Consider the following 13,025-nt stretch of genomic DNA (forward strand, 5'->3'; position numbering starts at 1 on the left):
GCACAGCTGTGGCCATTGCAGCCATTTGGGGAGTGAACCACCAGATTGAAGAACTTTCTGTCTCTACCTCTCAAAATTTAAAAAAGAACATTATGTTGAAGAGCCAGTCTAACTGGAGTGGGATAATGTATCATTGTGGATTTATTTGTAAAATTTGTTTTGGGGCCGGCGCCGCGGCTCACTACGCTAATCCTCCGCCTAGCGGCGCCGGCACACTGGGTTCTAGTCCCGGTTGCCCCTCTTCCAGGCCAGCTCTCTGCTGTGGCCAGGGAGTGCAGTGGAGGATGACCCAGGTGCTTGGGCCCTGCACCCCATGGGAGACCAGGAAAAGCACCTGGCTCCTGGCTCCTGCCATCAGATCAGCGTGGTGCTCCGGCCGCGGCGGCCATTGGAGGGTGAACCAACGGCAAAGGAAGACCTTTCTCTCTGTCTCTCTCTCACTGTCCACTCTGTCAAAAAAAAAAAAAAAAAAATTTTTTTTGTTTTGAAAGAGAGATCTGGTTCCCTCTCCAAATGCACCCAGCAGCCAGGGCTGGGCCCAAAGCTGGAGCCGGGAACTCAGCCTGGGTCTCTTACGGAGACTGAGCCCTCATCATGCATCCCAGGGTTCCCGTGAGCAGAACTGCAGTGTGGGATGCAGGTACCCAAGTGGTGTTAACTTTCCAACGCCTGCCCCAACCGTAGCTTTGTAATATTTTAAAGTCAGGAATTGTAATCCTTGCTTTGTTCTTTTTGTTCAAGGCTGCATTAGCTATTCAAGGTCTCTGTAGTTCTGCACAAATTTTAGTATTTTTTCCTAGTTCCGTGGAAAATGGTATTTTGATAGGGATTGCACGGAATCTGTGCATGGCTTTGGGGGTAACACGTGTCTTACAGTGTGTCTTACAGTGTGTTGCAGTTGATTTCTCAACAATGTTGCAGTGGATTCCTGAGAGGAGGAGCGTGGTGGGGGCAAGAGGTGCTGAGTCACCACACAGACCCCGGGAGTTGGGTGAAAGTGGGCTTGAGGTGAGCAGCCCGCAGACTCATTTATTTCAGTTGGTACAACATCTTTTATAGCCAAGACCAGCAAATGTGGTCAAGGGGCGGTCTATGCCCCAACCAATCACAGCCTGTTGCCAGGCAGTTTCCAAAGCCATCCAATCACAGCCTGTTGCCCTTCTCATTCCACAACAGTGAACAGGGTGTCCTGTTTCTCCAAGTCAGTGTGACGGCTCCCCTTCCTCAGCTCTCTCACCTCTGGCCTAACTGTTCCTAGGTTTTTTACTTTTGGGGGGGCTACTGGAAATGGGATTGTCTCCCTGATTTCTCTCGCACTTATTGTGCTACTGGTGTGTGACAGTGCTGCCAGCTTCGTATACCACTTTGTACCCAGGTCATTTACTGTGCCGTCGGCAGCAGCGGCAGGTGATGGCCTCCCGCCCGGTCTGGGCGCCGGCCCTTGCCTGTGCCCAGCTGCCATGGCAGGGACTCGCAGGGTGGTGCTGCGGCAGAGGGTGTCCTTGTCTCGTCCAGGTCTTAGGGAGAACACTTCAGCTCTTCTTCACTGTGGAAGGCTCGTCACCCGTGGATTTTATATGCTCAGGTCCAACCCTTCTGTTGAGAGTTTTTAATCATGAAGGGATGCTGGATTTTATCCAGTGTCTTCTGAGATGAACATATAATTTTTATATTTTTTTGAAAATTTTATTTGAAAGGCAGTTACAGAGAGGCAGAGAGGTCTTCCAACCGTTGGTTCACTCCCCAAATGGTCGCAACAGCCGGAGCTAGGCTGATCCGAAGCCAGGAGCCAGGTGCTTCTCCTGGTCTCCCATGGGGTGCAGGGCTCAAGTACTTGGGCCATCCTCCACTGCCTTCCTGGGCCACAGCAGAGAGCTGGATCGGAAGTGGAGTAGTAGGAATTCAAACTGGCGCCCATGTGGGGATTCTGTGTCAGCACCCCCAAGAGCTGCTCACTGTGAGGTGCGTGCCGCCATCGTCCTGCCGATGGAGAGGGGTCCTGGGGGGGTTCAGGGGACAGCCCGTCCCTGCACACATGCAAACCTCAAGTCCAGTGAGCACACTGTTCCCACACTTGCTTTACTTGATTCATCAGCACAGGTGGGAAAAGCTCTTAGAAACGGTTTTTGTTGTTTTGTTTTTCCCTGGCCATTTTTGTGCCAGATAGAGAGAACCACTACTGACGTGAGTGCTAGGTGTCGCAGGTGTCGGCCAAGGTCGTGAGGGTCATTCTGAGAAGTGTTTGAGAAAGTTACTTTTCCATTCACCTAGGGTTTTCCTTGTAGATCGCTATTTTTTTTCATTTACGCATATGAAAGGCATTTTTGGGGGTGACCTGCCTGCTAGTTCTCTTCCTCAGATGACAACAGCTGTGGCTGGGCCAGGCTGGAGCCAGGGCCAGGAGCTCTGTGCTGGTCTCCCCTGGGAGGCGGGGGTGCAGCAGTGGAGCTGCCAGCTCTGTTGTCCCAGGCACATCCACAGGGACTACGGGATTCAGGCGTCCCACACACGTCCCACGTCACTCCTCCAGCACCCTGGCCACCGCTAGTCCAGGCTAAACCTTCATGTCCCCAAGCGGGGGACTCCTATGTGCTGGGTTGCTGTGGAGTCACTGTAAATCGCAAAACCATTCATTTGAGGGTTTTCCCCCATCTTTGCCAAAACGCCATGGGAAAAACTGGCAAATAGACTTTGTCCGATTTTTAATTTTTTAAAATTTGAAAGGCAGAGTTAAAGCTTCCATCCACTGGTTCATGCCCCAAATGTCCGCAATGGCTGGAGCTGAGCCAGGCCAAAGCTAGGACCTTCATCCACATCTCCCATGTGGGTGTAGGGGCCCAAACACTCGGGCCGTCTTCCTCTGCCTTTCCCAGGTGCACCAGCTGGGAGCTGGACCCGAAGAGGAGCAGCTGGGGGTTGAACCAGCGCCCACATGGGAGGCCGGCGCTGCGGGCGGTGGCTTTACCTGCTGCGTCGCGGCGCTGGCCCCTTAGTTTCCCTAAATGAAAAAGCGGAGTCAACACAAGCAGAGGGAAGAACCCAGAACTACACATGTTCCCTCACATGTACACATGTAGCCTTCACGTTTGCCTTGTTTTAAAGTTTTTATTCTGTTTATTTGAAAAGCAGACAGATCTCCCAGCCAGTGCTTCATTCCCCAGACGCCCACAACAGCCCGACGCTGGCCAGGCTGAAGCCAGGGCTACATCCAGGTCTCCCCAACGCGAGGCCAGGGCCCAGAACGCAAGTCAGCAGCTGCCGCCCCCGCAAGCAGACCAGCAGAGCTGGGGCCCGGCCCAGGCTGACGGGTCGGCGCCCCTGGGGGGCTCAGAGGTGCCTTTCCCTCGGACTACGGGACGGCGTGAGAGGGGCCTGCTCCGTGTGCCCGAGAATCCTGGCGCCCAGTCGCTCGGTCTCTTGGGGAAGAGAAGGTCCCGCAGTACTTGTCTGCGTTCCCAGGGCTGGGCCCATGGTTGGCTTCCTGGTCTTCGTGGTCCACGTCTGTGGCGCTCACCGTAGCGTGTGGTGGCCAGCCGTCTCGTGGTGAACCACTGCGTGCGTCCTGCAGCAGGCAAGGCTGTGTTGGCGTCAGGTGTCGCTGGCCCCTCACCACTGCGCACTGGGCACTCGCCAATGCGCGCGAACTGCAGCCGCGGCTGCCTCGTCTGCGCAGGGTCAGTGCTGCTCCCCACCACTCAGGGACTGTTCTCTGTCCCCTGAAGGGCCGTGTGGCCCCTGGAAGGGCAGCTGTGGGAGTAAGCGGGCTCACGGGAGCTCCTGGGCAGAGCTTTGGGAGCTGTGCCATGTTCCTTCTGGGCTAGGATCACGGAGCCTCAGATGGCCTCGGCCCAGGGGCTAGGGAGCGTGCTGGCCAGCATGGGCTGTGGGGGCAGAAACTGTTCCATGGGGGACCACGTGCTCAGCTGCGGCCCCGGCCAGCACTCCTGCTTCTGTGCACCTCTGTGGCGGTGCCGCTGTCTTCTTAGGGGCGCTGGTTAGCCGGAACCTTCCGTGAATGGCAAATCCAAGGCTACCTTGACCCATCAGGCCAGAGCCCCACCCCCACCCCTTGGCTCCTCTCCGTGCACTCTGGCCTGCCCGTCAGGCTGCTGAGGGGGTAGGAGTGCATGGGACAGTCCCCCCCTACCCTGACCCATGGCGTCTCTCATTGACCCCTGCCTGAGTCTCACAGTGGGACCTGGAGGCCTGGCAGAAGCAGCTGGCCAGTCAGCCCTGGCAGGTGTCCCCCTGGACACCCCCAACCTGGGTCTGAGCAGGTGGAAGCTCCAGTTATGGGGACCAGCTCTGCCCCAGGACTGCGAGTGACTTTGTGTGTGGCTTCTGACTTCAGTGCACGTGACCCAGGACAGCTTGGGCAGGCCAGCTGGCTTCTGGGAAGGAATTCTAGGAGCCCGGACACGGGGCGCAGCCTCAGCACAGGCGACCACTGAGAACTTTAAAACTGCCGTCTCTGCTTTATTGACAGGTAAATTGTTCAAAAATGTTCTCACGATTCAATAATTACAAAGACTCAGACTTACATTAAAAAATTAAAAACCAGACCCCCAGCAGGTGCCCGCCCCAGCAGAAGGCCCAGGAGGAGCGGGCAGGTGCTGGTGTGTGACGTGGCAGCCACAGCACTCAGCACCGCCCCCACAGACGTGGAGGGCGGGAGCACAGGCTGTGTCTGCTGCCAGTCAGTCACAAGCCTTTAAAGAGACAGGGCCACACACTTGATCACTCAACACTGGCTACAGGAAGCAGCGCGATTAATGCGCGCCGCAGGCTGGGGCCGGAAGCAGGAGTGTATCTGGCGGTGGGTGCCATGCGGGGGCGGGGCAGGTGTCCCCAGGCCTCCCCTCAGTCCAGCAGGTGCAGACAGAGGACCCAGCTGACGTCAGCAGGTGCTGGTGCTACCTTGTGGCTGTGGCCCAGTGTGAACTAGCATGCGGGGATGCCGTGTCACTGGTCCCAGGCCTCCCCATAACCAGGTGGTCAGCAAGGACATCCACAGCTGACTATGCAGTGACATGAGGAAAAAGGCCAGATTAACCTGCATCCGCCCCCCCCCCCCCCATCTTCAAACTCCTGGTGACTGGGTGACCCTCCCCGCCTCTCTGCTGCGGTGCTCAGGACGTCCAGGGGAGAGCTGACAGATCAGCGCCTCCTGTGAGGGCTTCTGCTGTGGCCGGCGTCCTCGGCCCGTGCGCCTTTCGGGGAGGGTGCGGGAGGGAGGGGTGTGTGGTCCTTCATGTGCAAACGAACAGTGTCACCTCACGGCTGTGCTGACAAGTGATCTGGTCTGCTGCCATGAACAACACAGCATAAAACTGACCACTGTTACAATAAAGGTTTCCTCCATCTCCGTGTCTACATTTCTTTGAACACTGGAGGGTCCGCTCAGTCTTGGCACTGACGTTGGGGGCCGTCCAGACTCCCTGGCCCAGTGGCAGCGGTGGAGGGCTGGCAGCCTCAGGCATCGCAAGGTGGCTGCTCCAGGCCTGCGAGGGGAAGCTGGCTCCGGTGGGGGGAGTTGGGGCTTGGCGGGCCACTGGGGTTGGAGCTGTTTGACGGGGTTGAGTGTTTGGTGGAATCCGAGTCGGGCTGTAAACAAGAGGGGACATGTGAGAGCCGCCTGCCCATCTAGGTGCTGCTGTCCGTCCGGGGACAGGTGTGGGCACTGTCTCCTCCTCTCCAAGCGAGCTGCTCACGTGGAGGACATGAGACGGCCACACACAGCCACCCAGTCCCCAGTCAGGGTCAGGACCCACGACAGACAGCACTCCTGAGAAGCCCACAGCCCCGTCCCAGCAGTCACGTGAACACAAAGCTTTTCATCCTCGCTCAGGAACAAGACAAGGACGCTGCTCTCCCCAGTCTGGCCAGAGCAACCAGGCCAACAGGAAGGAAACCTGAACACACACACAGAAAACACCCATCTGCCAAAGCCTGCTTGAGTCAGCAGTGTAGCTTCAAGGTCACCACAGGTCACCAGTGAACAGCCTGAGAAGGAATTGTCTACAACGTCCAGAAGAGTCACATCTAGGAATGGACTTAACCAAGGAGGTCAGAGAGCCTCCACAGGGGAGCTCAGAGCAGCCCACCAGTGCTGAGATGAGCGAGCCTGCGTCCAGACGCGAGTGCCTGCAGGCAGCAAAGGGTCCAGCACCATCCAATGGAGAGAGCAGACTTAAACACGTGGTGCTGGACGTCCACACACAGAACGAAGCTGGGATCCTACCTCGTGCCACAAACAAACATGAACTCGACATGTATCAGAGGGCTACATATAGAAGCTAACGCATCTAAGCTGTTAGATGAAAACCCTCGAGGGGCCGGCGCTGTGGCGTAGAGGGTAAAGCCACCGCCTGCAGTGCCGCATCCCATACGGGCGCCGGTTCTAGTACCGGCTGCTCCACTTCCAATCCAGCTCTTTGCTATGGCCCGGGAAAGCAGTGGAAGATGGCCCAAGTCCTTGAGCCCCTGCACCCACGTCGGAGACCCGGAAGAAGCTCCTGGCTCCTGGTTTTGGATCGGCCCAGCTCCAGCCGTTGCGGCCATCTGGGGAGTGAACCAGCAGAGGGAAGGGCTCTCTCTCTCCACCACTGTCTCTGCCTCTCTGTAACTCTGCATTTTAAATACATAAAAGTTCCAGGCTCCTGGCTTCAGACTGGCCCAGCAGGTACCACTGCCACCCAAAGGGCAGCCACTAGAGAGGGGAGAAGTGCCGGGGAGGGTATGGAGGAGCTGGGACTCCGCCTGCCACGGGGAAGTGCACACACAGCAGCTCCACCCCAGCTGTCTCCACAGGGGACGCAGGTGCCCAGACACACGTTCCCAAGGACCCGAGACGGGGTCAGCCCAAGTCTACCTGCGGGAGAACGGAAAAGCTCATCCACACACAGAGGAGTGATACCCTGACGCACGTCACTACGTGGTGCTCGTCCAGAGGAAGACACCAGACACAAAGGCCAGGCACCCAGGTGTGTGACAGAGACAGAAGGGCAGTGGTTGTGTAGGGGCTGGGGACAGAGGAAGGTCCTTATGGGTAGGGCTTCTACTTTGGAGCAATGGAGCCATGCTCGGTGCTAAGGAGGTGGCCACCTGTGTCATGTGCTTGTCCCCTCAGTTTGAGAGAAGCACACGCGGTCAGGGCCGAGCACACAGAACCCAGCGCCCTGACGAGGACTCAGCCTGTGACACAGCAGGGGTGGGCACAGAAAGATGGATGACCTCCCAGAGTGAAGTGGACATGTGACTGGGGGGGGGGTCATGGTGAGGACTGTGCCACCGTGGCTCTAGGTTGGACGTTAGGCCCAGGAATGTGCTGGCCCCACGCTGGGACAATGTCTTCCCTAATCTCAGGAGAGGGGACGTGCACACTCATTGCTCTTTGTCCCTGGGAAAGCTGGGGAGCTGGGGGAGAGGCATGGGGGACCTCTCACTGTTGATGTGAAAGAACCTGCTTTTCAGAAATGGGCAACAAAAAGGCTGGCCAGATCAGACTGGAGACGGGACCCCCGTGCACACAGCGCCCTTGCCGGGACTCTGGGGCAGGCAGGCGCTCCCTCAGGCACACGCAGGCACCGTCAGCTCGCAGGTCACTTCGCTGGCTCTGCACCTAGACAGGGCTAACACAGGTTCCGGCACCTGTGTGTTGTTCACGCCCCTACTTGTTTTCATTTGGAAGGCAGACAGTGTGAGAGATGGGTAGAGGTCTTCCATCTACTGTCATTTCCCAAATGCCTGCAAGTCAGGGCTGGACCAGGCCGAGGCCAAAAGCCAGAGCTCCCGCAGTCTCCCATGTTGGTGGTCACTACCCGAGAACTTGAGCCACCATCCGCAGCCTCCCAGGGTGTGCCTTAGGGGGAAGCCGGAGTGGCAGGAGAGCAGCCAGACCCCAGGATGGGATGTGGCGTCCCAGGCGGTGACCTGGCCTCTGCACCACATACCTGCTGCTCCTCTGGAAGTCTGACAGAGTTCCGAGAGGCCTGCGGAACCTCCCACCGCAGAGCTTGGGGCGTGAACAGCCCTGACCACAGCTCGCAGGACAGCACAGAGAAAGAAAGGCACAGGCCCCCTTCCCCAGCCCGCCCTGAGCACAATGCCTGTGGCTGCCCGTGTCCAGCATCGGTGTCCTGGCACCCTGGCTTAAGCCCTGCTAGAGCACCTAGACGCAGGGGGAGGGGGCAGGGGCCTGCCTGGCACACACCTGGCTGCGGAGGACATCTGGGGGGTGAACCTGTCTCTCCCTCCTGTCACTCTGCCTTTCAAATGAATATATAAATAAAACAATTAATAATCAAGAGTGCAAGGGAATCTACTACAACTCCCTACATTAACGGGTACGAAGGTCGCTCAGTAAAGTGTGAAGCAGGCATCCGGCCGGTGCACTGGGAGTGGCACCACACACACGTGTACGTGCCCGCTGCCCTCACACACATGCTTCCAGGATGTGATGGCAAACAGAAGAGGAGTCCAGCAAAGTTCTCGAAGAGTCTACAGGAGTATTCGTCTTCGCTGGAAAGGAGAATCTAGACTGCACAGAAAACAGATTTCTGCGTGGCCAAGCACAGGAAAGATCAGCACTAGCGAGGGGCATCTGCAGCTGACACCTGCTCAGACTCCCGACTCCGGGCGAGGCCACGGCCCAGCGGCACCAGACAGACAAGGGTGTGACACACAGCGGCCCGGCCCTGCTGCCACCTGCAGAGCGGGCACTCCCACCCTCTGCTGGGTGATTCTTAGCCCACTCGCCTGCATCTCACACCCCCCCACACATAGGGGAAACTGAGGCACAGAGCAGTGAGGCCTCAGTGGGCATGAGGTGTTGGCGCCCAACGCCTGCTGCCCAGTGCTTCCTCCTTTCTTCCCACCCTCACCCTCAGCCCCAGGACCCAGGGGCTGCTGGGCGGGGCAAGCACTGTGGCCATGGCACACGCGCCTTACCTCTCGGTCGAAGTCCTGGTCAGGGTCGGACATGCTCCTCAGAGGCCCTGTCACCCCAGACTCCGACCCCCCTAGGAGACACAGGCAGCGCTCGTCTTAGGGGTCATCAACAAAGCTGAACTCAGAACTTGGCTCTCCCACTCCAGATGTGGCCTGGGCGGCGGCCCCCTCCCTACCTGACGAGGGCCATGAGACGTAGGGCTTGTTCCTAGACGGAGGCTGCCGGGACAGGCCGGCAGGAGCAGGGCCAGGCCTTTCCTCCTGGGCAGCGGGCACGGCACTCTGGGGAGAGAACGGCTCATGAGATGGGCCAGGGGCCAGGTGCAGGCAGCCCGAGACATGATGAGTGAAACAGGATCGAGGGTGGCGAAAACCAAAGCAGCCCAAGTGACATCCGACAGAAAACACAGTGCTGACGTAATGAAGGACAACGTGTGTGCACGCTGGCAGCTGTCTCCTTAGGGGACAGCACTAACGACACATGAAGAGGGCATTCTGGCAGGGACAAGGTTGCGTGGACACCCTGGGTGAGGGCTGTGTCCCCGGGCACGCACCAGAGGCAGGTCCATGAGCACCTGCCTGCCGTCGCCGGGGCCCATGTGTGCCACGTGGTTGAAGTTGGTTGGGTTGGAGATCATTTTGGATCTCAGTTCTGGATCTCTGAGCATCTCTCTGGGAAAAAGAAGATGATTTTGAGATTTGTGACTATGCAAACCTTCGCCTCCAGCCCACCCGCTCCCAGGGGAGGCCAGGCCAGCAGGGGGGCCGCCCTCACCGCCGCTGCTGCAGCCGCTCCTCCTCCGGGACCTTGAAGACAAAGCGCCTTTTGCTCCTGGTTCGAAGCATCTGCTTCCTGCTGTTGTCGGAGGTGTCGGGCACATTGAGCGTCGAACCTGCAGGAGGGACACAGGCCCTGCAGCTACCACCACGGCCTTGATGCAGGACAGGTGTGGGCGAGGGGAGCAGCCGCCAGACCGCTGGGAGCAGTCCATCTGAAAGGTCCCCCTCCTGCTCCCTGCAGAGCAAGGCCTACCCGCGAACTTGCTCTTGAAGTAGATCAGGCGTGGGGGCTCACAGCCAAGGAGGTTGAGGGAGCCGTCGGAGTTCAGTGGTCTTATCTGCACAGGGAACCAGACAAGGTTGGGACACAGGTGGCAAGGCCTGGCCTGCCCACACCCCGGAGGGCAGCCGGAGGCCTTACCCTCCGCAAGCCGATGGTCTGCACCCACTCCATGGTGCGCACGTCAAAGACGTCGACGCCATACTCGCTGTACACCGTGACGTGGGAAGGGCTGCAACCTGACCAGATGGAGCAAGGCGAGGTGAGCAGCTGGCGGGCTCCAGGCCTCACCTGCCTCACTCCTGAGCCAGCCTGGACCTGAGCAGGGCGCCCCCGAGGGGCACCCTCAAACCCTTCTCCCCTGGCCCAGGGTTCAGACACAGTGTTCCTGCGACTGAGTAACACCTGAGTTTCCGTTCACCTGTGACTGCTGCACAACCTATCAGTCCTGGACGAGCCCACGTGAAATTCAGCTACCCCACTGGGAAGCTGACCCCTCCCTCACAAGACGCAGGGACAGGCTCCTGGGAAGGCACCCAAAGCCCCACACTGGATACAGCTCAGCCCCGCGCGCCCCTTGTGACTGCAAGCAGGCCCTGGGGGAATGTTCCAGGCCCCTCTCGGCTCCCCGTGTGCGGTCTGAACAAACACGACAAGGACACTTCCTTTCGGAGCTGCAGCACTGCCGTCTCCCTCTTCCCCAGGCCTCTGCAGCCAGCTTCCTACCGTCGATTCCAGCCAGGCTGTGCGACCAGCCTTCCCCCCTCCCTACCCCCCTTTAATAAAAAACAAAACAAAACTGGTTTTGGCAGATAGAAAGGAGATGCTTAACTGGGTACCAGACTGCCTCAGAACTGATATTCACAGACAAACCCGTGGGGCCCTCTCTGAGCACACACGGAAAACTGACCCGGGCTCACTCTGCCGACAGAGCCATCAACTCACAGCCAAAGAAAACCTCAACTACAGCTACGAGTGAGACGTGGCCGTGGAGCAGCTGAGCCCAGTTACAGAACCTCTGTGGCAAGGGGCGCCCGGTCAGCACCTGCCCTGAGACGGGCGCATTTCACCAGAGCTCTGGGCTCGAGCCCCAGCCCTGCTCCTGGTTCCAGCTTCCTGCTGACAGGCACCCTGGGGGCAGCAGTGAGGGCTCAGGTGTTTGGGACCCTGCCCCCACGTGGGAGACTCAGACTGAGCGCCAAGCCCTGGCCGTTGTGAACTGGCAGATGGGAGGCCTCTCTCATCTCTCTACTCCTATTCAGATAAATAAAAGTAAACAAACGGACTTGGCGTCTACTGTGCTGGGGCGGGGGCGAGAAGACCCTCAGCAGTGGAGGGCACAAGACATCCACCCGGGGTCCGTCTGGGTCGCTAGGGCCCTGTGGCTTCTCGGCCCTGACCCTTCTGTTCCAGGAGAAGGACCCTGCTCCCACGAGGTCAGCTTCCTGTACCGGCTGCCATGATGGGGTGTGGTCCCTCTCCTGCCTGCGCGGCACACTGGGGCTGCCAGCACCCACAGGCTGGGTGTCAGTCCCAGTCCCCGGGGACACTGCCGGCTTGGCGAGGCCAGCAGCAGACAGACCCAAGCACTTCACTTCAGGTAATTCAGGAAAGGAGAACACCCACCTGAGCCCAGCCACTCCCTGCCCACAGCCCCGACGTTGCCCACTGCGGCCTTCTGCCCGCCTGACGCGGTGATGCAGGCCCCTCTGAATTCACCAGTGCAAGCCTGGGGTTTAAGGCTTTAGCGTGGAGCCCAGACCCCGGTGGCGCTGGCTTTTAGCTTCCCAGACGGATCAGGGCTCTGGCTTCTGCTGGGCGTCCCCGTCCACAGAGGAGTCTGGAACTAAGCACACTAAGTGACGGCACCGATTTCCAGATGCTTGACCAAGAGGGACTGGGCTGGAACCCAGAACCCAGACTTGAACTGGCCACCGGACACCTTGAGCTGTTTCTACGCTGGGCCAAGAACGCCAGGCGCCTTCTCCTTCCGCCAACAGGTGCTGCGCAGCAGGAGGCTGCTCAAGAGGGGAGGCCCTGGGCACCCACCACGCCCACCCACGCCACGTGGACGCGTGCTGTCTACACACGCTGCACCGTGGGGGCCAGGGAGCCCACCGCTCCTGACACATCCGCAGCGACAACTAAGGGAACTGGAAGACAAGTACAGCAAAATAGAACACAGCAACTGTCGAGGTGAGAAGCAGCAGCAGGGGTATGGCAACAGAAAACATATACATACTACAGGCGACAGGAGCCGCAGGCCACATGAGCTCCTGCATGCGTGACCTCCGGCCTTGTGGGTCCACGTACAGTCCCATGTGGCTGAAGCAAAGCAGGTACTCCTCACTTGTGAGTTCCACAGCACAAAGGGCATCAAAAGACTGTTGTGAGAGGAACGTAAGCGAGGGGTCATTGGGATTTACCAGGTTGAGAGCCTGCCCGTCTCCCTGGATGCTCAACAGAGAGAACCCAGAAGGGTAGCCAACACACAGCCTGTCCTTGAACACGGCCATCCACTGCACGTGTCCGGGGGCCGCGAGCTCACTGAACTTCCTGTGGAAGGGCTTAGTCCTCTGGATCTCATAGCAGAGGACCAGCCGCTTCACGGCCACGAAGAGGCAGGTCGCAGAGCTCCCCTTCAGGGTGGCCGTGGCTATGAGCTGGCAGCCTTTGGTTTCCGGGAGCTTGATATCAAAGCTGCCTTCCGCTCCATCCAGAGAGGACCACGGGTAGAGGTGCACGTGGTGGCTGCGGCCACACAGGAGGACGACCATCTTCTCTCGGGGAGCAAGCTCGATCTGGTGCACTTTCTTACAGTCGGCGGCGCGGACGATCACTGGAGCGGGGACAGGAGCGTGAGCCCCGTGAGGCGGCCCTGGGCTCTGACACGGGCACAGGAGCGCCCCGATTCCACCGGCCTCTGCCCAGCCCTCTACACCCCCAACACCAGGGCCCTGCTGGGAAGCCCTACACCCCAGCCTGGAGGCTGCTTGCTGCAGGGAGCCTGAGTTTT

General features: G+C 58.9%; 1 protein-coding gene across 6 annotated transcripts in view; it reads right to left on the minus strand.

The window, feature by feature from the left end:
• Positions 1–4,452: 4,452 nt before the first annotated feature.
• CDC42BPB (CDC42 binding protein kinase beta) overlaps positions 4,453–13,025 on the minus strand; it is a 94,972-nt gene continuing 86,399 nt past the window's right edge. For 2 of the 6 annotated variants that reach the window (XM_070065424.2, XM_089322751.1), the window contains 8 exons: positions 12,252–12,848; positions 10,151–10,248; positions 9,983–10,067; positions 9,725–9,842; positions 9,504–9,621; positions 9,126–9,231; positions 8,950–9,020; positions 4,453–5,604 (listed from right to left, as the gene is read on the minus strand). In XM_070065424.2, the coding sequence (XP_069921525.2) occupies positions 5,473–5,604; positions 8,950–9,020; positions 9,126–9,231; positions 9,504–9,621; positions 9,725–9,842; positions 9,983–10,067; positions 10,151–10,248; positions 12,252–12,848 (1,325 nt within the window). In that variant the 3' untranslated portion in view covers positions 4,453–5,472. The remainder of the gene's footprint in view (positions 5,605–8,949; positions 9,021–9,125; positions 9,232–9,503; positions 9,622–9,724; positions 9,843–9,982; positions 10,068–10,150; positions 10,249–12,251; positions 12,849–13,025) is intronic. The other 4 variants (XR_011384989.2, XR_011384988.2, XR_011384987.2 and 1 more) reach the window with 4 other exon arrangements.

This window comes from Oryctolagus cuniculus, chromosome 20, assembly GCF_051225735.1.
Source record: "Oryctolagus cuniculus isolate XC-2025 breed Fujian yellow rabbit chromosome 20, ASM5122573v1, whole genome shotgun sequence".
In the NCBI taxonomy this organism is placed as follows: domain Eukaryota; kingdom Metazoa; phylum Chordata; class Mammalia; order Lagomorpha; family Leporidae; genus Oryctolagus; species Oryctolagus cuniculus.